The following is a 26,990-nucleotide window of genomic DNA, read 5'->3' as shown; positions in this document are numbered from 1 at the left end:
CCGCGCACCTCAGCTTCCCAAGCTGCTGGCATGACAGACGTGAGCTATCGTGCCCAGCAGCACTTTTTTTTTTTACTTTTTATACCATATTTTTACTGTTCCTTTTCTGTTTAGATATGCATAGACACACAAATTGCATTGTGTTACAATCGCCTACAGGGATTGGTGCGGTCTCGTGCTGGGCAGGTTTGTAGCCTAGAAACACTAGGGTACAGATACGGCGTTCCACCTAGGTGTACAGTGAGCTATGCCACGAAGATTTGTGTATGTACATTCTAAGATGTTCACACAACAAAATCACCGAATGAGCCATCTCTCAGAACCTAGCCTCCTTGCCATGTGGCATGTGGCTGTATTTGTTAAATGAATGAAAAGTAGGTAGGGGAGCTCGTCCCATTTTACTTTTTCTTGTTTTGAGATAGTGTCTCGCTCTGTCGCCCAGGCTGGAGTGCAGGGGCGCAATCTCGGCTCACTGCAACCTCTGCCTCCCAGTTTCAAGTGATTCTCCTGCCTCAGTCTCCTGAGTAGCTGGGACTACAGACGCTCACCACCATGCCTGGCTAATTTTTGTATTTTTAGTAGAGATGGGGCTTCACCATGTTGGCCAGGCTGGTCTCGAACTCTTGACCTCAGGTGATCTGCCCACCTCGGCCTCCCAAAGTGCTGGGATTACAGGCTTGAGCCACTGTGCCTTTTTTTTTTTAAGTCCCCACTGGGGTTTGTGTGTGTCCAACTGGGCACAAGGGGCAGTAGAGGGCAGTGACCAAGCACCCCAGGCTGGCATAGGCTGGCATGGACAGAATCTCTCAGCTCTGCCACCTTGGGCAGCGGCCGCTGGCCCAGCCTATTTCCTCCTCTGTGAAATGGGCTTCTACCTGCCTCAAAGGGTTGCTGTGAGAAATAAGTAGGATTATGCTGTGAACATCCCAGTGGATACTCTGTCCATGGTGTAAGTTATGATTCTAGAAGATTCTACAACAGCAGGAATCGTAGACTCAGACGCCGGTGGGTGCTGATAGGCAAAGAAGGAGCTAGAGGGAAATTCTAACACCCAGGAGGGCATCGGAGGACACTTCCTGCTGATCGGTATCAGTTTGGAAGGAGAGGTCTTCTGATTCAAGAAATCATAGATATCCAGACTTTTTTTTTTTTTGAGATGGAGTCTCGCGCTGTTGCCCAGGCTGGAGTGCAGTGGCTTGATCTCAGCTCACTGCAACCTCCACCTCCCAGGTTCAAGCAATTCTCCTGCCTCAGCCTCCCGAGTAGCTGGGGTTACAGACATGCACCACCACGCCCGGCTAATTTTTGTATTTTTGGTAGAGATGGGGTTTTGCCACATTGGCTAGGCTAGTCTTGAACTCCTGACCTCAGGTTATCTGCCCCACTTCGGCCTCCCAAGTAGCTAACAGGCATGAGCCACCACATCCAGCTAACTCTTTTTTGTGAGTATTTTTAGTAAAGATGGGGTTTCACCATGTTGGCCCGGCTGGTCTTGAACTCCTGACCTCTGGTGATCTGCCCGCCGAGGCCTCGCAAAGTGCTGGGATTACAGGGGCGAGCCACTGAGCCCAGTCAGAAGTCTAGACTTTTTGCATCACATTTCTTTGACAGCAAATGGAAAATGTGTTTTAAATGCTATGTGGGCAGGACACAACCAGCCTTGGAGCATCAGTCATCAGCCTGCAATTTTGCAGCACTGGTTTGGATTAACCTTGTGAATGGGCATGAGTTCATTCTTCATTCCTTTCTTTGTCTCCCAGGCTGGAGTGCAGTGGCTCCATCACAGCTCACTGCAGCCTTCACCTCCTGGGCTCAACGGATCCTCCCACCTTGGCCTCCAAATAGCTGGGACTACAGGCACAAGCCACCATGCCGGGAGTTTTATTTTTTGTAGAAGTGGAGTCTCACTGTGTTGCCCAGACCGATCTCAAACTCCTGGGCTCAAGGGATCCTCCGACCTCAGCTTCCCAAAGTGCTGGGATTATAGCCATGGGCCACCTTGTGCCTAGCCAAAGCTTGCTTTAAAAAAAAAAAAAAGGCCGGGCATGGTGGCTCATGCCTGTAATCCCAGCACTTTGGGAGGATCATGAAGTCAAGAGAACGAGACCATCCTGGTCAACATGGTGAAACCCTGTCTCTACTAAAAATACAAAAATTAGCTGGGCGTGGTGGCATGTGCCTGTAATCCCAGCTACTTGGGAGGTTGAGGCAGAAGAAGTGCTTGAACCTGGGAGGCAGAGGTTGCAGTGAGCCAAGATTGTGCCACTGCACTCCAGCCTGGGCAACAGAGCGAGAAAAAGTAAAATAATATAAAAATTGAGGGGAAATTCACAAAACATGAATTTATTGTTTTAAAGTGCACAGTTCGGTGGCAGTGAGTCCATTCGTAATGTTACACAACCCCACCTCTATCTAATTTGAAGACATTTTCATCACCCTGAGAGAAAATCCTATTCCATTAGGTCAACCCCCGTATCTACTTCCCGTGTAGCCTTTACCTATTCAAGACATTTCTTTTATTTTTTTATTATTATTATTTTTTTTGAGACAGAGTTTCACTTTTGTTACCCAGGCGCAATGGCGCGATCTCGGCTCACCGCAACCTCCGCCTCCTGGGTTCAGGCAATTCTCCTGCCTCAGCCTCCCGAGTAGCTGGGACTACAGGCACGCACCACCATGCCCAGCTAATTTTTTGTATTTTTAGTAGAGACGGGGTTTCACCATGTTGACCGGGATGGTCTCGATCTCTTGACCTCGTGATCCACCCGTCTCGGCCTCCCAAAGTGCTGGGATTACAGGCTTGAGCCACCGCGCCTGGCCAATAAATCATTTTTTTAAAGGAAAGAAATGTGCACTCCACCACCCTTCCTGTCTAAACAGCTTGCCTTGCAGCTGAGCCAGGAGTGCTGCATTACACAGATGAATTAAGCTGTAGCCAGGCATTCCTGAGTCAGCACGCCCTGCCGCTAGCACCTCTGGCAGCCCCATGCAAAACGTTCTGCCCGGAATGGAGTATTTCCTCAGGCAGCCAAGGACACAGAACACCTGGATCAAACTTGGGCAGCACGGGCTGTGGCTTTAAGAAGTGGTCCCAGGCTCAGCACGATGGCTCTCACCTGTAATCCCAGCACTTTGGGAGGCTGAGGAGGGTGGATCACGTGAGGCCGGGAGTTCGAGACGAGCCTGGCCAACATGACAAAACCCCATCTACTAAAAATATGAAAATTAGCCAGGCGTGGTGATACATGCCTGTAGTCCCGGCTCTCGGGAGGCTAAGACATGAGAATCACTTGAACCTGGGAGGTGGAGGTTGCAGTGAGCCGAGATCGCACCACTGCACTCCAGCCTCGGTAACAGAATGAGGCTCTGTCTCAAAAAAAAAAAGAAAGGAAAAGTTGCAAGGTTAGTATAGAGAATTCCTGTAGACTCGGTCCCTAATTTCTCCCAAAATTAACATCTGATATCAGCTGTGTATATTTTATATGTCACCATTAATGAATCAGTATCGATACATCATTAGTTAACAAAGTCCGCGCTGTTTTAGATTTTCCTAGTTTTTCCTAATGTCCTCTTTTTTTTCTCTTTTTATTTATTTATTTTTGAGATGGAGTCTCACTCTGCCACCAAGGCTGGAGTGCAGTGGTGCGATCTCGGCTCACTGCAACCTCCGCCTCCCGGGTTCAAGGGATTCTCCTGCCTCAGCCTCCCGAGTGTAGCTGTGTTTACAGGCGTGTGCCACCACGCCTGGCTAATTTTTGTATTTTTAGTTGAGATGGGGTTTCGTTATGTTGGCCAGGCTGCTCTGGAACTCCTGGGCTCAAGTGATCCACCTGCCTCGACCTCCCAAAGCACTGGGATTACAGGCAGGAGCCACCACGTCCGGCCCATCCTCTGTTTTTTAGAATGACATCACTACACACAGCCTACAGAGAGTTATCCAGTTATCCTTCTTTTCCCTGAGGGCAGATATGTACATAAATTATTTGCAATTCTTCTGCACAAAAAAATGTGTCTCTTCTCTCCTATTTATTTGTTCAATGACTTATTTATATCCATATAGAGTTACAGGCATTTATTTTGTATCTTGGGTTATAATTCAGTATTTCCTTATTTATCTGGTTGCACAAACTGTGCCAGCATTTACTGTAGAGATCTCTTCTGGTTGACTCAGGTTATTTAGTTTTTTGTTTTTTTATTTCATTTTATTTGAGATAGAGTCTTGCTCTGTTGCTCAGGCTGGAATGCAATGGCACAGTCTCGGCTCACCGCAGCCTCCGCCCCCAGGTTCAAGCGATTCCCCTGCCTCAGCCTCCTGTGTAGCTCGGATTACAGGTGCCCGCCACCACACCCAGCTAATTTTTGTATTTTTAGTAGAGATGGGGTTTCGCCATGTTGGCCAGGCTGATCTCAAACTCCTTATATCTCATGAACCACCCACCTCAGCCTCCCGAAGTGCTGGGATTACAGACGTGAGCCACCACGCCCGGTCTATTTATTTATTTAATTTTTAATTTTTTTTAAATACTTCTTGCTGCATTTAAGAGTCAAAAACTCATCAGAGATCAAATTCCGCAGTGTCGCCCTAGGGAGAATTCAACTCATTAACATATTTCAAAGTTTCGGAAGTCATGTGATGCTGGGGAAAACCTTCATTCTTACCGAGACATCCAAAAATCTCCACAAGGCTTAATATTAATTTGATGCTCTAAAAGGAGCCCTTCAGCCCCGATGCATTGTGGTTTCTTTCCTCTGTTAAAGAAAACACAGGCGGGGCTCGGTGGCCCACGCCTGTAATCCCAGCACTTTGGGAGGCCGAGGCAGGCGGATTGCATGAGCTCAGGAGTTCAAGACCAGCCTGGCCAACATGGTGAAACCCTGTCTCTCCTAAAATTAGTCAGGCGTGCTGGGCGCGGTGGCTCACGCCTGTAATCCCAGCACTTTGGGAGGCCGAGGCGGGTGGATCACGAGGTCAAGAGATCGAGACCATCCTGGTCAACATGGTGAAACCCCGCCTCTACTAAAAATACAAAAAATTAGCTGGGCATGGTGGCGCGTGCCTGTAGTCCCAGCTACTCAGGAGGCTGAGGCAGGAGAATTGCCTGAACCCAGGAGGCGGAGGTTGCAGTGAGCCGAGATCGCGCCATTGCACTCCAGCCTGGGTAACAAGAGCGAAACTCCGTCTCAAAAAAAAAAAAAAATTAGTCAGGCGTGGTGGCGTGTGCCTGCAATCTCAGCTACTCGGGAGGCTGAGGTAGGAGAATCGCTTGAAGCCAGGAGGCGGAGGTTGCAGTGAGCCGAGATCGCACCACTGCACTCCAGTCTGGGCGACAGAGCGAGACTCCGTCTCAAAAAAAAAAAAAGAAAAAACATACCGAGCGTGGTGGCTCACGCCTGTAATCCCAGCACTTTGGGAGGCCAAGGTGGGGAGACAGTGACCCCAGGAGTTCAAGAGCAGCCAGGGCAACATAGCATGACCCCATCTCTACAGAAAACTACAAAAATTAGCCAGCCCTGGTGGTGTGCACCTGTAATCCCAGCTACCCAGGAGGCGGAGGCAGGAGGGTCTCTTGGGTCCAGGAGGTGGAGGGATTACATGATCACGACACTGCACTCCGGCCTGGATGACAGACTGAAGTCCTGTCTCCAGAAAAATGGATATATGTGGGTCCAGTGATTCTCCGGAACTAAATGTGTTTTCCTTTTGTTACCGTCTTGACTGACTGGCCTGGCCGGACCTATCTGGGTCACTCCACGCTCTTCTGGCTGAATCTCCGGTGCCCGGCGACTGATGCCCATTCCTGGATGGGTCCGCAGGCCGCTCCCAGAAGAGACGGGGGTGGAACTGCTTGGCAGCCCCGTGGAAGACACATCCTGTAAGTTTCCCTGTCCACAGAAGGGCAGAAACGGGCCCACTGTTTCTGGGTTTCAGCCCTGCCTGGGGCTATAACTAGAAATGTCAGAGGCTGGCCCGGCGTGGTGGCTCACGCTTGTAATCCTAGCACTTAGGGAGGCCGAGGCGGGCAGATCACGAGGTCAGGAGATGGAGACCATCCTGGCCAACACAGTGAAACCCCATCTCTACTACAAATACAAAGAAAATAGCTGGGAATGATGGCACATGCCTGTAATCCCAGCTACTTGGGAGGCTGAGGCAGGAGAATTGCTTGAGCCCAGAAGGTGGAGGTTGCAGTGGGCTGAGATTACACCACTGCACTCCAGCCTGGGTGACAGGGCAAGATTCCATCAAAAAATAAAAATAAAAAAATGTTGTGGACTTTAAACAGGCAGCTGTCTGTGATGTGGGTGGGCCTCATCTAATCAGTTGAAGGTTTTAAGAGAGGACTGAGGTTCCCCCAGGCAGACAATTCTGCCTGCAGACACACTGGCAACATCAGCCCCTCCCTCAGCATCCCACCCGCTGGCCTGCCCTGCAGATATAGAACTTGTCAGTCTCTGTGATCGCATGAGCTAATTCCTTAAAATAAATTTCTTCCTTTTTCTTCCATATATACAGAAAAAATATACACATACACACACACACACACACACACACACACATACACACACACACATACACACACCCCACACACCCTATTGGATTTGTTTCCCTGGAGAACTCTAAAATAGGAGACTATCCCGGATCCTACATTCTCCAGGGGGCCTGACGTCCTCACAGGATCCTCGCGGGAGGAGACAGGAGGGTGAGAGTCAGAGACAGCCTGGAAGAGGACGCACTGACTTCGCAATTTGTCTGCACAAGAGATGTGTCTCTTCTCACTTATGAATTTGTTTATTTACGTTTTGAGATGGAGTTTTGCTTTTTTTTTTTTAAGACGGAATCTTGCTCTGTAGCCCAGGCTGGAGTGCGGTGGCACGATCTCGGCTCACTGCAACCTAAATGTCCCAGGTTCAAGCCATTCTCCTGCCTCAGCCTCCTGAGTAGCTGGGATTACAGGTGCTCACCAACACACCCGGCTCATTTTTGTATTTTTAGTAGACATGGCATTTTGACATGTTGGCCGGGCTGGTCTCAAACTCCTGACCTCTGGTGATCTGCCCACCTCGGCCTCCCAAAGTGCTGGGATGACAGGCCTGAGCCACCGCACCCAGCCCAAAGCCAAGCTTTGAACCCAGGTCTGCCTACTGTCCAAGCATCCAGCCCTAATCTCTGAGGCAGATGCCCCGCCCCCACCCACAGGACAGCGGTTATAACATCCACCGCTGTCAGGAACTGACGTCTGCTTACCAGCCCCGGACGATGGCACGCACACAGGAGGGAGCCTACCCCCTCCTCCCTCTTCCTGTGCAATAAAACAGCTTCCACCACGTAGGAAACTGGGGAGGAGGTAAGAGAGAGGAAGCAAGGATTGTCTCTGCTTATCCCGCTTCCCCGCAGCACCTCCCAGCACGCTAAACTTCAACGGAGCGCATCGTAAGAGGAAGACGCTGGTGGCGCCAGAGATCAACATTTCCCTGGATCAGAGCGAGGGGTCCCTGCTGTCCGATGACTTCCTGGATACCCCCGATGACCTGGATATTAACGTGGATGACATCGAGACCCCCGATGAGACCGACTCCCTGGAGTTCCTGGGGAATGGCAATGAACTGGAGTGGGAAGGTAAAGTGCGGGGTCTCTCTGGCAACTGCTGGACTCCCCCGCACCCCCCTGGCTTTCCGTCTCTAGATTCTCAAAGGCTCAGAGAGTCACAGGCGGGGCCGGGGCTCTAAGCTGTCTAGCCTTGAGCGCAGGAGGTCAAGGCTGCACTGAGATGTGATTGCACCACTGCACTCCAACATGGACACCAGAGTGAGACCCTGTGTCAAAAATAAAAGTAAAAAAAAAAGAGAGAGAGGTCAAGGCCAGGCACGGTGGCTCACATCTGTGATCCCAGCACTTTGGGAGGCTGAAGCAGGCGGATCAACAGGTCAGGAGTTCAAGAGCAGACTGGCCAACATGGTGAAACCCCGTCTCTACTAAAAATACAAAAAGTAGCTGGGCGTGGTGGCGGGCGCCTGTAATCCCAGCTACTCAGGAGGCAGAGGCGGGAGAATCACTTGAACTGGGACCCGGGAGTTGGAGGTTGCCGTGGTCCAAGATTGAGCCACTGCACTCAAGCCTGGGCTACAGAGCGAGACTCCCGTCTCAAAAAAAAAAGAGAGAGGGAGGTTGGTGAACGGGTATCAACATACAGTTAGACAGAAGGACTAAGTTCTGTTGGTCGATAGCAGAATAGGAGGGGTGCCGGGGGCGGGTCCATCCGCCATTCACCCCTGCAACTTTTTTTGTTTTTGAGACAGGGTCTCCCTCTGTTGCCCAGGCTGGAGTGCAATGGCGCTATCTCGGCTCACTGCATCCTCCACCTCCCGGGTTCAAGCAGTTCTCCTGCCTCAGCCTCCCAAGGAGCTGGGATTACAGGCGTGCACCACCATAGCTGGCTAATGTTTCTATTTTTAGTAGAGACGAGGTTTCCCCATGTAGCCCAGGCTGGTCTCAAACTCCTGGCTTCAAGTGACCCACCCGCCCCGGCCTCCCAAAGTGCTGGGATCACAGCTGTGAGCCTGCCCCTGCAATTCGATACACATATTTCTTGTGAGCTTGTGAATTTTCCTGTGGAACGTGGCTTTCATCAGACTCTCAAAGGCAACCAAGACCCCGGCGAGCTGCCTTCAATGTATGCAACAAATACTTTTAGAGCATTTGCTTCTGGGCACGTCCTGATTCAGGTGTAGGGGATATGGCAGGGCTATAATAAGAAGAGACAGTCAGGCCAGGCGTGGTGGTTCACCCCTGTAATCCCAGCACTTTGGGAGGCCGAGGTGGGCGGATCACGAGGTCAGGAGATGGAGACCAGCGTGGCCAACATGCTGAAACCCCGTCTCTACTAAAAATGCAAAAATTAGCTGGGCGTGGTGGCGGGTGCCTGTAATCACAGCTACTTGGGAGGCTGAGGCAGCAGAATCGCTTGAAACCAGAAGGCGGAGGGTGCAGTGAGCCAAGACTGCACCATTGCACTCCAGCTTGGGCGAAAGAGCGAAACTCCATCTCAAAAAAAAAAAAAAAAAAAAAAAAAGAGAGACAGTTCTGGTCCCTATCTGCACACACAGGTAATCAGAAAGACCACAAAAGGCCAGGCACGGTGGCTCACACCTGTAATCCCAGTACTTTGGGAGGCAGGCAGATCACCTGAGGTCAAGAGTTCGAGACCAGCCTGGCCAACATGGTGAAGCTCTGTCTCTACTAAAAGTACAAAAATTAGCTGGGTGTGGTGGCACACGACTGTAGTCTCAGCTACTTGGGAGGCTGAGGCAGGAGAATTGCTGGAACCCAGGAGGTGGAGGATGCAGTGAGCTGAGACAGCACCACTGCGTTCCAGCCTGGGTGACAGACGGAGACCGTGTCTCAAAAAAAAGTTGCAGGGTCGAATGGCAGATGGCCCCTCCTCCTGACACCCCTCCTATTCCGCTATGGATCAACATAGCAGAGGAGGAGGCAGCATGTGAGCCAGGCCTTGAAGAGGGAATAGGAGAGGAAATGGGTCAGCAGGGCAGCCAGGTGCGGAGGAGCGAAGGACATGTGGGCCCGGGCAGCCAGGGAGCCGGGAGAGGGGAAGGAAGGCTGAGCGGGAGGGCGGGAGCTATCTGCACTCGGCCGTCCATGTGGCTGTCCCCGGCCTGCTTCTAGATGACACCCCCGTGGCCACCGCCAAGAACATGCCCGGGGACAGCGCGGATCTCTTTGGGGACGGCGCGACGGAGGACGGCAGTGCCGCCAACGGGCGCCTGTGGCGGACGGTGATTATCGGGGAGCAGGAGCACCGCATAGACCTGCACATGATCCGGCCTTACATGAAGGTGGTCACCCACGGAGGTGAGACCGGCCCGCGCGGCGGCAGGAGGCTCGGCAGTGCCCCTCTCTGCGTCTTGGTCTCTTCATCTCATGCACGGGGATGTTAAGCCATCAACCCGCTTGGGGCGGACGCGCTGTGGGCAAGGCGTGCATGGCCGGGCAGGCGGGGGTGGGGGTCCCTGATGGTCGCTGTCGCTCCCCACCGAAGGGGCCGCTGGCTGCTGTGGCTCAAAGCCACACCCTCCACAGCACGCGGGCACCGGGACGTGGTTGGTGGCACGTGCGACGTGGCTCAGGGCTGGGGGAGGAGTCCGACGTTGCCGACCGGCCACCTCCCCGCAGGGTACTACGGCGAAGGCCTCAACGCCATCATCGTCTTCGCGGCCTGCTTCCTCCCGGACAGCAGCCTCCCCGACTACCACTACATCATGGAGAACCTCTTCCTGTGAGTGTCCGCCCGCGCCGGGCAGCCCCGGGCCAGTCCTGACGCCTCCCGGACACAGGGGCACCAGGCTGCAAGGACTGCACCGTGTGTGGCTCCGGGAAGCCTGCCTGGCACCAGGGAAGGGCGTGGCGGCCACAGACCTGGACCTGTCCCTGCTGGCCCCAGGCTCACAGTGGCCTTCCTTCTGGGCCACCTGTTCTCCCCTTCCTCCTCCTCCTCCTCCTCTTCCTCCTCCTCCCCCCACTTCCTCACCCTCCCCCTCCTCCTACTCTTCCCCCTCCTCCCGGCTTCCTCCCCTTCCCCTTCCTCCACCTCCTTTTCCTCCCTTCCCTTGCCCTTCCTCCTCCTCCCCTTCACCTTCCTCCTCCCAATCCTCCTCCTTCCCTCTCCTCCTCCCCGCTCCTCCCCTTCCTCCCCCCTTCCTCTTCTCCACTTTCTCCTCCTCCCCCTCCCCTCCTCCCTCCCCCCTCCTCCTTCCCCTCCCCTCCTCCCTCTTCTCCTCTTCCTTCTCTCCTTCCTCCCTCTCGTCCTCCTCTTCCTTCTCCCCTTCCTCCCTCTCCTCCTCCCCTTCCCCTCCCTCCCTCTCCTCCTTCTCTTCCTTCTCCCCTCCCTCCCTCTCCTCCTCCTCTTCCTTCTCCCCTCCCTCCCTCTCCTCCTTCTCTTCCTTCCCCCTCCCTCCCTCTCTTCCTCCCCCCCTTCCTCCCTCTCCTCCTCCTCTTCCTTCTCCCCCTCCTCCCTCTCTTCCTCCTCTTCCTTCTCCCCTTCCTCCCTCTCCTCCTCCCCCTCCCCTCCCTCCCTCTCCTCCTCCCCCTCCCTTCCTCCCTCTCCTCCTCCTCTTCCTTCTCCCCTTCCTGTCTCTTCCTTTCTCCCCTTCCTCCGTCGGTTCCTCTTGTCTATCATTTATTGAGCACTTACTCTACAAGCTTAGTGCTTCCCATCTGCTATCACACCCCACCCTGACCAAAACCCTATGGGGTAGATACTATTGCCTCCCATTCTACGGGTAAGGACCCGCAGGACGGGCCAGGGTAGGATGACTGCTTAAGGCCAGGAGTCTGAGATCAGCCTGTTTATATTCGGCAATATAGCGAAACCCCATCTCTACAAAAAATACAAAAATGAGCTGGATGTGGTGGTGCACACCTGTAGTTCCAGGCACGGGACTACAGAGAGGTTGAGTGACCTGCCCAGAGACACAGAGGTGTCGTTTTATTATGACAGACAGGAGATATACACACAGCACCCGAGAGCTGATAAGCAGAGCCCATCGTCATGACAACTCTTATCAATGTTATTAGTAACATTTCCAGCCTCAGTCCTGGCGCAGTGGCTCATGCCTGTAATCCCAGCACTTTGGGAGGCTGAGGTGGGAGGATCGCTTGAGCTCAGGAATTTGAGACCCGCCTGGCCAACATGGTGAAACCCCGTCTCTACTAAAAATACAAAATTAGCCAGGCGTGGTGGCAGGTGCCTGTAATCCCAGCTACTCAGGAGGCTGCGGCAGGGGAATCGCTTGAGCCTGGGAGGCGGAGGCTGCGGTGAGCCGAGATCTCACCACTGCACTCCAGCCTGGGTGACAGAGCGAAACTCCGTCTCAAAAAAAAAAATACTCAACAAAAGGGTAACCGCCTCTGAGGGCACCCACTGACACGCATGTGGGGTGCGCTGGGATCATCCACGCCCAGTGCCCCCTGCAGTCCGCCAGGACAGGAGACAACACCTGGCCCGGGGCAGGGGTGGAGGCAGGCAGGGTGGGCGCCGCAGGTGTCCTGACGCTGGCCCCCTCCATGTTGGGTCCCTGCCTTCTGTGCCCCGTGAGCAGGTATGTCATCAGCAGCTTGGAGCTCCTGGTGGCCGAGGACTACATGATCGTGTACCTGAACGGCGCCACACCCCGGCGGAGGATGCCTGGCATCGGCTGGCTGAAGAAGTGCTACCAGATGATCGACCGGAGGTGGGGGACGCCTCAGGCCGTGCAAGCGGGGGCATGAAAACCACACACGGGGCCGGGCGCGGGGGCTCGCGCCTGGAATCCCATCACTTTGGGAGGACAAGGTGGGAGGAGTGCTTGAGCCCAGGAGTTCAAGACCAGCCTGCACAACAGAGCAAGACCCTGTCTGTACAGAAAAAAAATTGAGGCTAGGCGAAGGGGTTCATGCCTGTAATCCCAGCACTCTGGGAGGATGAGGTGGGCAGATCACCTGAGGTTGGGAGTTGAAGACCAGCCTGGCCAACATATAGTGAAATCCCATCTATACTTAAAAAATACAAAAATTAGCTGGGCGTGGTGGTACATGCCTGTAATCCCAGATACTTGGGAAGCTGAGGCAGGAGAATCGCTGGAACCCAGAGGGAGGAGGTTGCAGTGAGCTGAGATCACACCACTGCACTCCCGCCTGGGCGACAGAGCCAGACTCTGTCCCCACGAAATGCTCACTCCCTACTCCTTCTCCCCAGGCCCTGGCACCGCCACCCCATCCTACTTTCCATCTCTGTGAATCTGATGACTCCAGGGACTCCTAGGTCTGGGAACACGGGATTTGTCCTTTGTGCCTGGCTTTTCTCACTAAGTATGGTGTCCTCAGAGTGCCTCCACATTGATGCCTGGGTCAGAGCCAGCCTCCTTTTCATGGCTGCATAATATTCCATTGTATGGACATGCCACATTTGGTTTCTCCATTCCATCTATCCGTTTATGGACACGGGCTGCTTCCACCTCTGGGTTATCGTGAATAGCCACAGAGTGATGTTAAAATTGACCCAGCCAGGCTGGGCGCGGTGCCTCACACCTGTAATCCCAGCGCTTTGGGAGGCCGAGGCGGGCGGATCACGCGGTCAGGAGATCAAGACCATCCTGGCCAACACGGTGAAACCCTGTCTCTACTAAAAATGCAAAAAAAAAAAATTGCCAGGCCTGGTGGCGTAAGCCTGTAGTCCCAGCTACTTAGAAGGCTGAGGCAGGAGAACCACTTGAACCCAAGAGGCGGAGGTTGGAATGAGCCAAGATCACGTCACTGCCCTCCAGCCTGGCGACAGAGCGAGACTCCATCTCAAATAAAAACAAATAAAAAATGACAATTGACCCAGGCAATCCATCCTTGCACCCAGGTTAGTGGAAGGGGGCCCTAAGGACAGGCTGGTCCCTCCTTGGGCATTAGGTGGTGAAAATACAATCTCGGCTGCTCAAATAACTACCCACCTGCTTCACCTCCTCCGCACCATGGGGTCTCTACCTACCTCATCCACCTTAGGGTCTGAGGGACTCCAAGGGTGTGTCTTTATGCTGCCACGGGACCCCCAGGTCTTGGATGGGGACGGGGATATGACAGGTGCCTGGAGACCACGTGTGAATGAGCAGAATGCTTGCCTGTGGCTCTCCCGTCCCCACCCAACTCCTCCCTCCCCAGGGCTCGCCCCAGGAGTCCAACTTGCTTCCTTTGCGGCCCCACACAGATTGCGGAAAAACCTGAAGTCCTTGATCATTGTCCACCCCTCGTGGTTCATCCGGACTGTGCTGGCCATCTCCCGCCCTTTCATCAGGTGAGACGGGAGGCTGCACCAAGGCCAGTAGCCCGAGTGCGTGCGTGTGTGTGTGTGTCTGTGTGCACTCGTGCCTGTGTGTGTGTGTCTGTGTACACGTGCGCCTGCGTGTGTGCATGTATGCATGCATCTGTGTGTGCGTGTGTGTGTCTGTGTGCACCCGTGCCTGTGTGTGTCTGTGTACATGTACCTGCGCGTGTGCATATATGCATGCATCTGTGTGTGCATGTGTGTGTGTCTGTGTGCACCCGTGCCTGTGTGTGTGTCTGTGTACACGTGCGCCTGCGCGTGTGCATGTATGCATGCATCTGTGTGTGCGTGTGTGTCTGTGTGCACCCGTGCCTGTGTGTGTGTGTCTGTGTACACGTGCGCCTGCGCGTATGCATGTATGCATGCATCTGTGTGTGCCTGTGTGTGTCTGTGTGCACCCGTGCCTGTGTGTGTCTGTGTACACGTACCTGCATGTGTGCATGTATGCATGCATCTGTGTGTGCGTGTGTGTCTGTGTGCACCCGTGCCTGTGTGTGTCTGTGTACACATACCTGCGTGTGTGCGTGTATGCATGCATCTGTGTGTGCATCTGTGTGTGTGTCTGTGTACACGTGCGCCTGCGCGTATGCATGTATGCATGCATCTGTGTGTGCATCTGTGTGTGCGTGTGTGTGCATTCGTGTGTGTGTGCACGTGCACATTTGATCTGCATGTTCCAGCTTCTCTATGATAGCATATATTAAGCACATATTATTGCTTTAAGCGGTTTTATTACTTATTTATTTTTGAGACGGAGTTTCGCTCTTGTTGCCCAGGCTGCAGTGCAGTGGCATGATCTCAGCTCACCAAAACCTTCGCCTCCCGGGTTCAAGTGATTCTCCTGCCTCAGCCTCCCAAGTAGCTGGGATTACAGGCATGTGCCACCACGCCCGGCTAATTTTGTATTTTTAATAGAGATGGGGTTTTCTCCATGTTGGTCAAGCTGGTCTCGAACTCTCAATCTCAGGTGATCCACCCACCTCGGCCTCCCAAAGTGCTGGGATTACAGGTTCGAGCCACTGCACCCAGCCCTTAAACAGTTTTAAATTGCACAAAGCCAGGCACAGTGGCTCATACCTGTAATCCCAGCTACTCAAAAGGCTGAGGTGGGAGTATTGCTTGAGCCCATGAGTTTGAGGCCAGCCTGAGCAACATAGCAAAACCCCATCTCTACAAAAAAATACAAAAATTAGCAGGACACGGTGGTGCACACCTGTAGTTTCAGCTACTGGGGAGACTCAGGGTGGAGGCTCACGTGGGAGGATGGCTTGAGCCAGAAGATCAAGGCTGCAATGAGCCATGATTGTACCACTTTACTCCAGCCTGGGTGACAGAGTGAGACCCTGTCTCAAAAAAAAATCAGCTATGCATGGCGGCACACGCCTGTAGTCCCAGCTACTCAGAAGGCTGAGGCAGGAGGATCACTTGAGCCAAGAGGTCAAGGCTGCAGTGAGCTATGTCACTCCACTGCACTCCAGCCTGGGAAACAGAGCAAGACCCTGTCTCTAAAAATAAAATATATATACATATGTATAAATAAATATTATGACTAATTGATAATAACAAATTTAAAACTACATATATTCTATAATGCATATCAGATTTATAGTTACTACATTAAGCATAGAGGAAAACAGATCAAGTGAAATAAAATTAGGCATGTTAAAGGCCGGGCGCGGTGGCTCAGGCCTGTAATCCCAGCACTTTGGAAGGCCAAGGCGGGCAGATCACGAGGTCAGCAGTTCGAGACCACCCTGACCAACATGGTAAAACCTGTCTCTACTAAAAATACAAAATCTAGCCAGGCGTGGTGGCACGTGCCTGTACTCCCAGTTACTCAGGAGGCTGAGGCAGGGGAATTGCTTGAACCCAGAGGCAGAGGTTGCGGTGAGCCGAGAATGCTCCACTACATTCCAGCCTGGGAGACAGAGTAAGACTCCATCTTAAAAAAAAAAAAAAAAAAAAAAAAAAAAAAAAGGCATGTTAAGCCCTATTGAATCCAATAAAATGTCATACAACTTTAATTTAATCTAACACAAAACATTGAATTAAAAATAAAGATTCCAATTTTCAGGTTCCCAGTTAAAAATCTGGGACGGGTGAAAGACGAGGGCTTCACCTTCCCTTGAATGACAGCACACGTTCACACCAGGCGTGATTTTCAAGGAAGAGACTTTGGACATGCTGTTTTCAAGGACTCCTAAGTACCCTGAAGGGGCTTATTTACATATTAGTGAAATGAGATGAGGAATACGCTAATTATGGATCATTTAAGCTAATAATGAATCACACAGGCAAAATGGTAAACACGCATTTCAGTCTAAGAGTATTGCATTTTCTCCTCTAGACTGCAGAATTCAGTAGCACGGATTACCTCTGCCTTTAATGTAGCTATTAGGATGGAGCAAAAGTAGTTGAGGTTCTTGACATACTTTTCATTACGAAACCCACAATGCCCTTTGCACCAACCCAATAATTCTGTCACTCTTCACCAGGCGCCACAGCTCACGCCTGTAATCCCAACAGTTTGGAAGATCAAGAGGATCGCTTGAGCCCAGGAGTACAAGACCAGCCTGGGCAACACAGCGAGACCCTGTCTCTACAAAAAAAAAAAAAAAGAAATACGGCCGGGTGTGGTGACTCACGCCTGTAATCCTAGCATTTTGAGAGGTCGAAGCGTGCAGATCACTTGAGGTCAGGACTTCGAGACCAGTCTGGCCAACATGGTGAAACTCCATCTCCACTAAAAATACAAAATTAGCCGGGAGTAGTGGTGCATGCCTGTAATCCCAGCTATTCCGGAGGCTGAGGCAGGGAAAATCACTTGATCCCGGGAAGGGGAGGTTGCAGTGAGCTGAGACTGCACTACTGCACTCCAGCCTGGGTGACAGAGCAAGACTCTGTCTCAAGAAAAAAACAAACAGGCCGGGCGCAGTGGCTCACGCCTGTAATCCCAGCACTTTGGGAGGCAGAGGCCAGTGGGTCGCCTGAGGTCAGGAGTTCGAGACTAGCCTGACCAACATAGTGAAACCCCGTCTCTACTAAAAATATAAAAAATTAGCCAGGCATGGTAGCGGGCACCTGTAATCCCAGCTACTCGGGAGGCTGAGGCAGGAGAAACACTTGAACCCAGGAGGCGGAGGTTGCAATGAGCCGAGATTGCTCCATTGCACTCCAGCTTAGGCAGTAAGGGCAAGACTCCGTCTCAAAAAAATAAAATAAAATAAAATAAAATAACAGAGAATCAATCGGCAGCCCCACGTGCCCCATACCTGTGCCCAACTGAGTACTGGCTATGGCGTCCTGCACAGTGACACAGAGAGAAAGCATTCTCGGGAAAAATTAACACGAACAGCAACTTTTAGAGATGACGGGAAAACAGCCTAGAGCCCCAGAGCATCTATCTCCTCCCCTCCTGACTTCCTTCCAACCAGATCCTCACTGCAGGGACCCATGTCAGGTGCACCGCCCTGCTTGTAAGGGCTTCGGGGCAGAGCCGGGGTCTCCACCCCACCCACAGGTGCAGGAGAATTAGGCTGGCATCGGGCGGGAGGGAGATGAGGCCGTCTTAGCTGGGGCACCCTGGAGTGAGGTCCTGTGGGCATCCCTGTCGCCACGGCTCCGTCTGGACCTACGTAACCCCCACCCCCAACCCACGGGCTGCGTTTCAGACCTCTCCCTCCTTCTCCTACTGCCAGCGTCAAGTTCATCAACAAGATCCAGTACGTGCACAGCTTGGAAGACCTGGAACAACTCATCCCCATGGAACACGTCCAGATCCCAGACTGCGTCTTGCAGTGAGTGGCCCCGCACCCCTCCCCGCCATATTCGTCCGTTCTCGGGCTGCTAAGTGAGACAGGGCAATTTACAAAAGAGGTTTAACGGACTCACAGTTCCACGTGGCTGGGGAGGCTTCACAATCATAGCGAAAGGCAAAAAGCACGTCTCCCACGGCGGCCGACAAGCGCAGGAAACTTGGGACCGGAAATTCCCCTTTATAAAGCCATCAGATCTCGTGAGACTTACTCACTATCACGAGACTAGCACAAGAAAGACCCGCCCCCACGATTCAATGACCTCCCACCAGGTCCCGCCCACAACACGTAGGAATTGTGAGGGATACAATTCAAGATAAGATTTGGGTGGAAGGCTGGGCGGGGTGGCTCGCGCCTGTAATCCCAGCACTTTGGGAGGCCGAGGCCGGCAGATCACAAAGTCAGGAGAGCCAGACCATCCTAACTCACATGGTGCAACCCAGTCTCTACTAAAATACAAAAAATTAGCCTGGTGTCGTGGCGGGCGCTTGTGATCCCAGCTACTCAGGAGGCTGAGGCAGGGGAGTTGCTTGAACCCGGGAAGCAGAGGTTGAAGTGACCCAAGATCACGCCACTGCATTCCAGCCTGGCGACAGAGCAAGACTCCGTCTCAAAAAAAAAAAAAAAAGTTTTGGGTGGAGACACACCCAAATCATATCACCCCCAACCCTCCCACCAACCTGGTCCCCCTGGCTGCCAGGAGCCAGCAAAGAGGGGAAACACAGACTCGGAACAGGGGCACTAGAACACACCCATTATCTTTCCTGGAGCCCCTCAGGGACCACCTGGAGCTTGGGAAAGGAAGGGATGAACAGCATCAAGTCCTGTTCTTTTCTCACTGAACGTCACATCATCAACACTTCCCCATAGGTTCATGTTGCAAAAGTCTCCTTAGACAACCGGTTTTTTTTTTAATGTGGTAAAATACACGTAACATAGAAGCTGCCATCGTAACCATTTCTAAGTACACATTTCAGTGACATTAAGCACATTCGTATATTGTGCAGTCATTATCACCATCTACTCTGAACTTTTTTTTTTTTTTTGAGATGGAGTCTCGCTCTGTCGCCCAGGCTGGAGTGCAGTGATGCCGTCTCAGCTCACTGTAACCTCTGCCTCCTGGGTTCAAGCGATTCTCCTGCCTCAGCCTCCCAAGTAGCTGGGATTACAGGCGCCCGCCACCACGCCCGGGTAATTTTTGCATTTTTTTTTTTTTTTTTTTATAAAGACGGGGTTTTACCATGTTGATCGGGCTGGTCTTGAACTCCCAACCTCAGGTGATCCGCCTGCCTTGGCTTCCAAAGTGCTTGGATTACAGGCGTGAGTCACCATATTTTTGTATTTTTAGTAGAGACAGGGTTTCACCATGTTGGCCAGGCTGGTCTCGAACTCCTGACCTTAGGTGATCCACCTACCCCAGCCTCCCAAAGTGCTGGGATTACAGGCATGAGCCGCTGTGCCTGGCCCTCTCCAGAACCTTCTCATCTTCTCAAACTGAAACTCTGTCCCCATGAAACACTCACTCCCCAGCCCCTGGCACCACTCCCCATCCTATTTTCTGTCTCTGCGGATGCTGTGCACTGCATTCTGGGAATCTGACAGCTCTAGGGACCTCCTAGGAGTGGAACCACACGGGATAGTTTTTTTTTTTTTTTTTTGAGACAGAGTTTCGCTCTTGTTACCCAGGCTGGAGTGCAATGGCGCGATCTCGGCTCACCGCAACCTCCGCCTCCTGGGTTCAGGCAATTCTCCTGCCTCAGCCTCCTGAGTAGCTGGGATTACAGGCATGCGCCACCGTGCCCAGCTAATTTTTTGTATTTTTAGTAGAGGCGGGGTTTCACCATGTTGACCAGGATGGTCTCGATCTCATGACCTCGTGATCCACCCGCCTCGGCCTCCCAAAGTGCTGGGATTATAGGGATTTTTTGTGTGTGTATCTGACGTCTCTCACTGAGTGTGACGTCCTCAAGGTGTATCAAGGTGCATCCACCCTGTAGCCGGTGCCAGAATTTCCTTCCTTTTCATGGCTGAATAATTTTTTTCTTTTTTGAGATGGAGTCTCGCTCTGTCGCCCAGGCTGGAGTGCAATGGCTTGATCTCAGCTCACCATATCCTCCGCCTTCCAGGTTCAAGCGATTCTCCTGCCTCAGCCTCCCAAGTAGCTGGGATTACAGGCACCTGCCACCACGCCTGGCCAATTTTGGTATTTTTAGTAGATACGGGGTTTCACCATGTTGCCCAGGCTGGTCTCGAACTCCTGAGCTCAGGTGATCTGCCCACCTCCGCCTCCCAAATTTCTGGGATTAGAGGTCCAGGCCACCATGCCCAGCCGACACAAACATTTATAATCAAAAATGCATCTATGGGCCAGGTGTGGTGGCTCACACCTTTAATCCCAGCACTTTGGGAAGCTGAGGCCAGAGGATTGCTTGGGCCCAGGAGTTGGAGGCCACAGGTGAGATCACGCCACTGCACTCCAATCTGGACTATGACAGAATGAGATCCCGTCTAAAAAAAGAGAGAGAGAGAAAAGATAGAAAAAAGAGAGCTCGTTTCTCTGCTTGATAAGGGAAGGGAATGCCGGGTACGGTGGCTCACGCCTGTAATCCCAGCACTTTAGGAGGCCTCGGTGGGTGGATCATGAGGTCAGGAGTTCAAGATCAGCCTGGCCAAGATGGTGAAACCCCATCTCCACAGAAAATACAAAAAAAATAAAATAAAATTAGCCAGGCATGGTGGCGCACGCCAGCTACTCGGGGAAGCTGAGGCAGAGAATTGCTTGAACCTGGGAGGCGGAGGTTGCAGTGAGCCAAGATAGCACCACTGCACTCCAGCCTGGGTGACAGAGTGAGACTCCATCTCAAAAAAATAAAGAAAATAAAGAAAAAGGAAAAGGGAAGGGAATTCCCCCGGAAAGTATATCTCAGGGGAAAGGAGGGTTGCGTCTGACGTCTTTTTCTTTCTTTCAGATACGAAGAGGAAAGACTGAAGGCCAGGAGGGAGAGGTGTGTGCCGAGTGGCCTCTGCTGGGGCTGGGTCGGGGCAACGGGGCTGAGCCTGACTCTCAGTTAGGGCAACCCGGCAACTTCCGCTGAGCAGGGACCATTGTCTTGGGCAGGGCTCAAGATGCTGTCCTTCTGCCAAGGACTTTAAACTCAGACCTGCATTCAAATCCCGGCTCCCACATTTAGCTACAGAGTGACATTATGCAAATAAAAAGCTAACAGCCGCCTGGGAGGTTATTGTGGAAGATGATGGACTCTTGGCAGAAAGAATGCGCACGTACTTCAGGTTCCACAGAGCATAAGAGTCAGGCCGGGCTCGGGAGCTCACGCCTGTAATCCCAGCACTTTGGGAGGCCAGGACAGGAGGATCACCTGAGGTCAGGAGTTTGGGACCAGCCTGGGCAACATGGCATAACCCCATCTGTACCAAAAATACAAAAATTAGCCGGGGGTGGTGGTGCATGCCTGTAGGCCCAACTACTCGGGAGGCTGAGGCAGGAGAATCACTTGAACCCGGGAGGCGGAGGCTGCAGTGAGCCGAGGTCGCGCCACTGCACTCGAGCCTGGGTGACAGAGCGAGACACCATCTCAAATAAAACAAAATTAGCCAGTTGTGGTGGCATGTGCCTAGAGTTCAGCTACATGGGGGGAGACTGAATCGGGGAGATTGCTTGATCCCAGGAAGTTGAGGCTGCAGTGAGCCATGACTGCACTGCTGCACTCCAGCCTGGGCAACAGAGCAAGACCCTGTCTCAACAAAACAAAACGAAAAACAGGCTTTATCAGGCCAGGTAGGGAAACAGAGGCAAATGAGACAGAGGCTTGGTCCCAGAAGTTTTCTCAAATAGCAAAGGCGAGGAACGTCTCACTGGTTCAGAAAATGGGTCCCAGGGACAGGAAACCAGAGAGGCCGGTGGCAGCCGAGAGTCCCCTGGCCTGGCCCAGCCAGTCACCCTTGTCACCTCGTTCTCTCTGTCCACAGCGCAAGGCCCCAGCCGGAGTTCCTGCTGCCCAGGTGTGAAGAGAAGCCAGAGGAGGCCCCAGTGGAAAACAGGTAGGTATGCAGGAGACCAGGGGCGGAGAGCTGGGAGCCACGGGAGGCTGCCTAATCCCTTGGGGGAGGCTGGGGAGGAGGGAGGGCCCTCATTCAGGAAGAGAAAATGGAACTAAGTGGCCGGGGCACGGTGGCTCACACCTATAATCCCAGCACTTTGGGAGGCTGAGGCGGGCGAATCACATGAGGTCAGCAGTTCAAGACCAGCCAGGCCAGCATGGTGAAATCTCATCTCTACTAAAAATAGAAAAATTAGCCGGGCGTGGTGTTGCACATCTGTAATCCCATTCCAACTACTTGGGAGGCTGAGGCCGGAGATTCGCTTGAACCCGGGAGGCAGATGTTGCAGTGAGCCGAGGTCACACCACCGCACTCCATGACAAAGAAGTGAGACTCCATCTCAAATAAATAAATAAATAACATAAAAATAAAAATTATCCAGGTATGGACCGGGCACGGTGGCTCACGCCTGTAATCTCAGCACTTTGGGAGACTGAGGCGGGTGGATCACGAGGTCAAGAGATGGAGACCATCCTGGCCAATATGGTGAAACGCTGGCTCTACTAAAAATACAAAATTGGCCAGGTATGGTGGCTCACACCTTTAATCTCAACACTTTGGGAGGCCAAGGCAGGCAGATCACTGAGGTCAGGAGTTTGAGACCAGCCTGACCAACATGGAGAACTCCATCTCTACTAAAAATACAACACTAGCCGGGTGTGGTGGTGCACGCCTGTAATCCCAGCTACTTGGGAGGCTGAGGCAGGAGAATTGCTTGAACCCGGGAGGTGGAGGTTTCAGTGAGCCGAGATCGCGCCACTGCATTCCAGCCTGGCAAAAGAGCGAGACTCCGTCTCAAAAAAAAAAAATTATCCAGGTATGGTGATGTACACCTGTGGTCCCAGCTACTCAGAAGGGTGAGGCAAGCGGATGGCTGGAGACCAGGAGGTCAAGGCTGCCGCGAGCTATGATTGCACTCCAGCCTGGCAACAGAGCAAGACCCTGCCTCAAAAAAAAAAAACTTATCATGATGTTCTCACATTATCGTAATCTCAATGTTATCATAATGATGAAAGGTGACCTGTGTCCCAGTCCCAGCAGGTAGATTCAGACTCCCCAAGTCCAGCAGACCCTCAGCAATATGATTGGTTTCATTTTGTGTTAGTGAAAGACTTTGGCCAAGTTCCTCAAAACGGTCTGTTCAGGCTCATTTGTTACACAGCAGATGCACGCTGACCTGTTTTCTACCCGAGACAGCCGTGCTGGTCCTCATAGGGCTTACAGCCTCCACCAACAAGCAGAAAATGCCCAAGAATGGGTGCTGTGGTTCACGCCTATAATCCCAGCACTCTGGGAGGCCAAAGCAGGAAGACCATTTGAGGCCAGGAGTTCGAGACCAGCTTGGGCAACATAGTGAGATACAAACAATTTAAAAATTAGCCAGGCATAATGGTGTGTACCTGGAGTCCCAGCTACTTGGGAGGCTGAGATGGGAGGCTCACTTGAGCCCTGGAGTTGGAAGCTGCAGTGAGCCACCATCCCACCACAGCACTCCAGCCTGGACAACATAACAAACCCTGTATCTTTTATTTATTTATTTACTTATTTTGAGACAGTTTCACTCTTGTCACCCAGGGACTGGAGTGTAATGGCGCGATCCCGCTCACTGCAACCTTCACCTCCCAGGTTCAAGCGATTCTCCTGCCTCAGCCTCCCAAGTAGCTGGGATTACAGGCACCCACCACGACGCCTGACTAATTTTTGTATTTTTAGTAGAGATGCGGTTTCACCATGTTGGCCAGGATGGTCTCAAACTCTTGACCTCAGGTGATCCGCCCGCATCAGCCTCCCAAAGTGCTGGGATAATGGGCGTGAGCCACCGTCCTCCAAGACCCTGTATCTTATTATTACTCTCTATTTTTTATTTTTAAATTTCTTTTCCTGGAAACTGTCATTTAATGGACCCTGTATCTTAAAAATAATCATAAGTTAAAGAAAAAAAAAGGAAAATTTCCAGGCTCCCCAAAATAGGCAAATAATGCCCCGTCTCCATCTGTCCTCCACAGGTCTGCTCCAGTCACAGAAGAAGATCAGGAAACAAGGTGGGTGTGGGGCAGGGGGGTCTTGGTGCCGTTTTCAGGATCTCCTACACGGAGCCTGTATCAGTTGGGGTTCTCTAGAGGGACGGAAAATCGAATCAGCTGCCAGCGAATACAAAGCAGGCAGACAGCCTGACCCCAGGAAAACTGGCCCATGACTTATTGGGAGTGGGGGATACGGCACAGGGGAGGCAGGGAGGTGTGGTTCCCTTAACCAGTCAGGCCATCCCTGCACAACTCCAGGAGGCGCCATGACATAGACCAGGACACAAATGATGCCCCAGAGCTATGCAGTAGAGCGCCCCTAAAGGAAAAACCCGCACAGAGCCAGGCTCCCTGGAGCCCAGGAGGCGACGCCACGGAAGGGTGGATTGTCCACAATCCGCCTCAGATCCTCCACTTGGTTGTGAATGCCAGGAAAAGCCACCCTGTGGCCAGGCACGGTGGCCTGTAATCCCAGCATTTTGGGAGGCCAAGGCAGGCAGATCACTTGAGGTCAGGGGTTTAAGACCAGCCTGGGCAACGTGGCAAGACCCCGTCCCTACAAAAAAATACAAAAATTACACTGGGTGCGGTGGCTCACACCTGTAATCCCAGCACTTTGGGAGCTCAGGTGGGTGGATCACCTGAGGTCACGAGTTTGAGACCAGCCTGGCCAACATGGTGAAACCCTGTCTCTACCCCCTCAAAAAACCACAAAAATAAAATTAGCCAGGCGTGGTGGTGGGCTCCTGTAGTCCCAGCTACTCGGGAGGCTGAGGCAGGAGAATTGCTTGAACTTGGGAGGCGGAGGTTGCAGTGAGCTGAGATTGTGCCACTACACTCCAGCCTGGGCGAAAAGAGCAAAACTCGGTCTCAAATTTATATATATATATATATGTTAGCCAGGTGAGCCAAGGTCACACCACTGCACTCCACACTCCCACACTCCACAGCCTGGGCAATAGAGCTAGACTTTGTCTCAAAAAAGAGAAAAAAAAACAGGAAAGAAAAGCCTCCCTGTGTGTTGTTTCCAAGGGTACCCTCGGGTGCGACGGTTTGCTAGATGGACTCACAGAGCCTTCTAGCTTAGGGTTTATCACAGGGAAATGGTTTATTACAGTGGAAGGGTACAGGTAAAAATCAGGAAAAGGCTGGGCGTGGTGGCTCATGCCTGTAATCCCAGCACTTTGGGAGGCTGAGGCCGGGGGATCACTTGAGGTCAGGATTTCAAGGCCGGCCTGGCCAACATGGTGAAACTCCATCTCTACCAAAAATACAAAATTAGCTGGGCGTGATGGCGCACATCTGCAGTCCCAGCTACTCAAGAGGCTGAAGCAGGAAAACTGCTTGAACCTGGGAGGCGGAGGTTGCAGTGAGCTGACATTGCACCATTACACTCCAGCCTGGGTGACAGAGTGAGACTCTGTCTCTAAAAAATGATAATAATAAAAGAAAAAATAAAATAAAAATACTTAAAAAACTAGCTGGGTGTGGTGGCGTGCACACCTGTAATCCCAGTTACTCAGGAGGCTGAGGCACAAGAATCGCTTGAACCTGGGAAGTAGAGGTTGCAGTAAGCTGAGATCATGCCACTGCACTCCAGCCTGGGCAACAGAGCAAGACTCTGTTAAAAAAAAAAAAAAAAAAAAAAAAAAAACAGGCCGGGCGCGGTGGCTCACACCTGTAATCCCAGCACTTTGGGAGGCCAAGGCAGGCGGATCGCGAAGCCAACAGATCGAGACCATCCTGGCCAACGTGGTGAAACCCCGTCTCTACTAAAAAAACACAGTAGCTGGGCGTGGTGGCGTGTGCCTGTAGTCCCAGCTACTCAGGAGGCTGAGGCAGAAGAATCGCTTGAACCCAGGAGACGGAGATTGCAGTGAGCCCAGACTGCGCCATTGTACTCCAGCCTGATGCCTGGCGACGGAGCGAGACTCTGTCTCAGAAAAAAAAAATCAACAAGAGGAAGGGGTGCATAGAGCAGGATCCAGGAGAGACCGGGCGGAAGCTTCCAAGTGTCCTCTCCCAGTGGGACTGTGTGGACAGCCTTTATTTCTCCCAGCAGGGCTGTGTGGCCAAACACACAAAGTGCTGCTGGTTAGAGAAGCTCACCCATGCCGTAGTGGCTAGGGTGTTCATTGAGAGTCAACTGCATACAGCTGGCTGACCGCCTTCATGGCCGCTCTTAGCCTCCCGCCCCTCCACAGATCGAGCTGGTCCCACGTGGCCCGAGTCCCACCCTAAGTCACATTGTGAGTATATTAATCCGTTATCATGCTGCTATGAAGAAAAACCCGAGACTGGGTAATTTATAGAGAAAAGGTTTCATTGACTCACAGTTCTGCATGGCTGGGAGGCCCCAGGAAACTCACAATCATGGCACAAGGCACCTCTTCACAGGGCGGCAGGAGAGAGAAGCGCTGAACAAAGGAGGAAAAGACCCTTATAAAACCATCAGATCTTGGCCGGGCGCGATGGCTCACACCTGTCATCCCAGCACTTTGGGAGGCCGAGGCGGGTGAATCACGAGGTCAGGAGATCGAGACTATCCTGGCTAACACGGTGAAACCCCGTCTCTACTAAAAATACAAAAAATTAGCTGGGCTTGGTGGCGGGCGCCTGGAGTCCCAGCTACTTGGGAGGCTGAGGCAGGAGAATCACTTGAACCCGGGAGGCAGAAGTTGCAGTGAGCCGAGATCGTGCCAGTGCACTCCAGCCTGGCAACAGAATGAGACTCCATTTCAAAAACCGCCCCCATGACTTAGTCACCTCCCACTGGGTCCCTCCCACAACACGTAGGTATTACGGGAACTACAATCCAAGATGAGATTTGGGTGGGGACACAGCCCAACTGCATCAGTCAGCATAGACTACCTGGCCTGACCCAAGGCCCCCAGGTAAACAAAGACAGTCCCGGCTGGACTCTCAAAGACTTTCGAGGTTACTCCCAGGAGCCAGGCAAGGGCCAGACTTTTCTTTAGAATGTGTGGGATCTATCCTTGACCACACAGTCTTTTTTTTTTTTTTTTTTTGAGACCGAGTTTCGCTCTTGTTACCCAGGCTGGAGTGCAATGGCACCATCTCGGCTCACCGCAACCTCTGCCTCCTGGGTTCAGGCAATTCCCCTGCCTCAGCCTCCTGAGTAGCTGTGATTACAGGCACGCGCCACCATG

At 52.4% G+C, this 26,990-nt stretch overlaps 1 protein-coding gene and 1 long non-coding RNA gene across 4 annotated transcripts in view; one reads left to right on the top strand and one right to left on the bottom strand.

Annotated features, from left to right (window-relative positions):
* The window catches only part of LOC135276810 (uncharacterized), a 44,656-nt gene that overhangs the window by 7,968 nt on the left and 9,698 nt on the right, over positions 1–26,990 (bottom strand). The window contains exons 2-3 of one of the 2 annotated variants that reach the window (XR_010344381.1): positions 26,155–26,237; positions 23,312–23,912 (exon numbers count right to left, since the gene is read on the bottom strand). This is a non-coding gene — a long non-coding RNA (uncharacterized LOC135276810). Of the gene's footprint in view, positions 1–23,311; positions 23,913–26,154; positions 26,238–26,990 lie in introns of those variants that run through there. The other variant, XR_010344382.1, reaches the window with a different exon arrangement.
* Positions 1–26,990, top strand: part of ATCAY (ATCAY kinesin light chain interacting caytaxin) — a 46,047-nt gene that overhangs the window by 17,607 nt on the left and 1,450 nt on the right. For both annotated transcript variants that reach the window (XM_064382079.1, XM_064382080.1), the window contains 10 exons: positions 5,815–5,873; positions 7,397–7,618; positions 9,683–9,868; positions 10,190–10,292; positions 12,115–12,246; positions 13,746–13,832; positions 17,561–17,659; positions 20,647–20,682; positions 21,665–21,736; positions 23,803–23,838. In XM_064382079.1, coding sequence (XP_064238149.1) covers positions 5,815–5,873; positions 7,397–7,618; positions 9,683–9,868; positions 10,190–10,292; positions 12,115–12,246; positions 13,746–13,832; positions 17,561–17,659; positions 20,647–20,682; positions 21,665–21,736; positions 23,803–23,838 — 1,032 coding nt within the window. The remainder of the gene's footprint in view (positions 1–5,814; positions 5,874–7,396; positions 7,619–9,682; positions 9,869–10,189; positions 10,293–12,114; positions 12,247–13,745; positions 13,833–17,560; positions 17,660–20,646; positions 20,683–21,664; positions 21,737–23,802; positions 23,839–26,990) is intronic.

The sequence above is a fragment of the Aotus nancymaae genome, unplaced genomic scaffold (genome assembly GCF_030222135.1).
Source record: "Aotus nancymaae isolate 86718 unplaced genomic scaffold, 86718_ANA_hifiasm-v0.15.2.pri h1tg000028l, whole genome shotgun sequence".
In the NCBI taxonomy this organism is placed as follows: domain Eukaryota; kingdom Metazoa; phylum Chordata; class Mammalia; order Primates; family Aotidae; genus Aotus; species Aotus nancymaae.
Note: the sequence above shows the minus strand (reverse complement) of the source record. Positions and strands in the feature narration are given on the sequence as shown.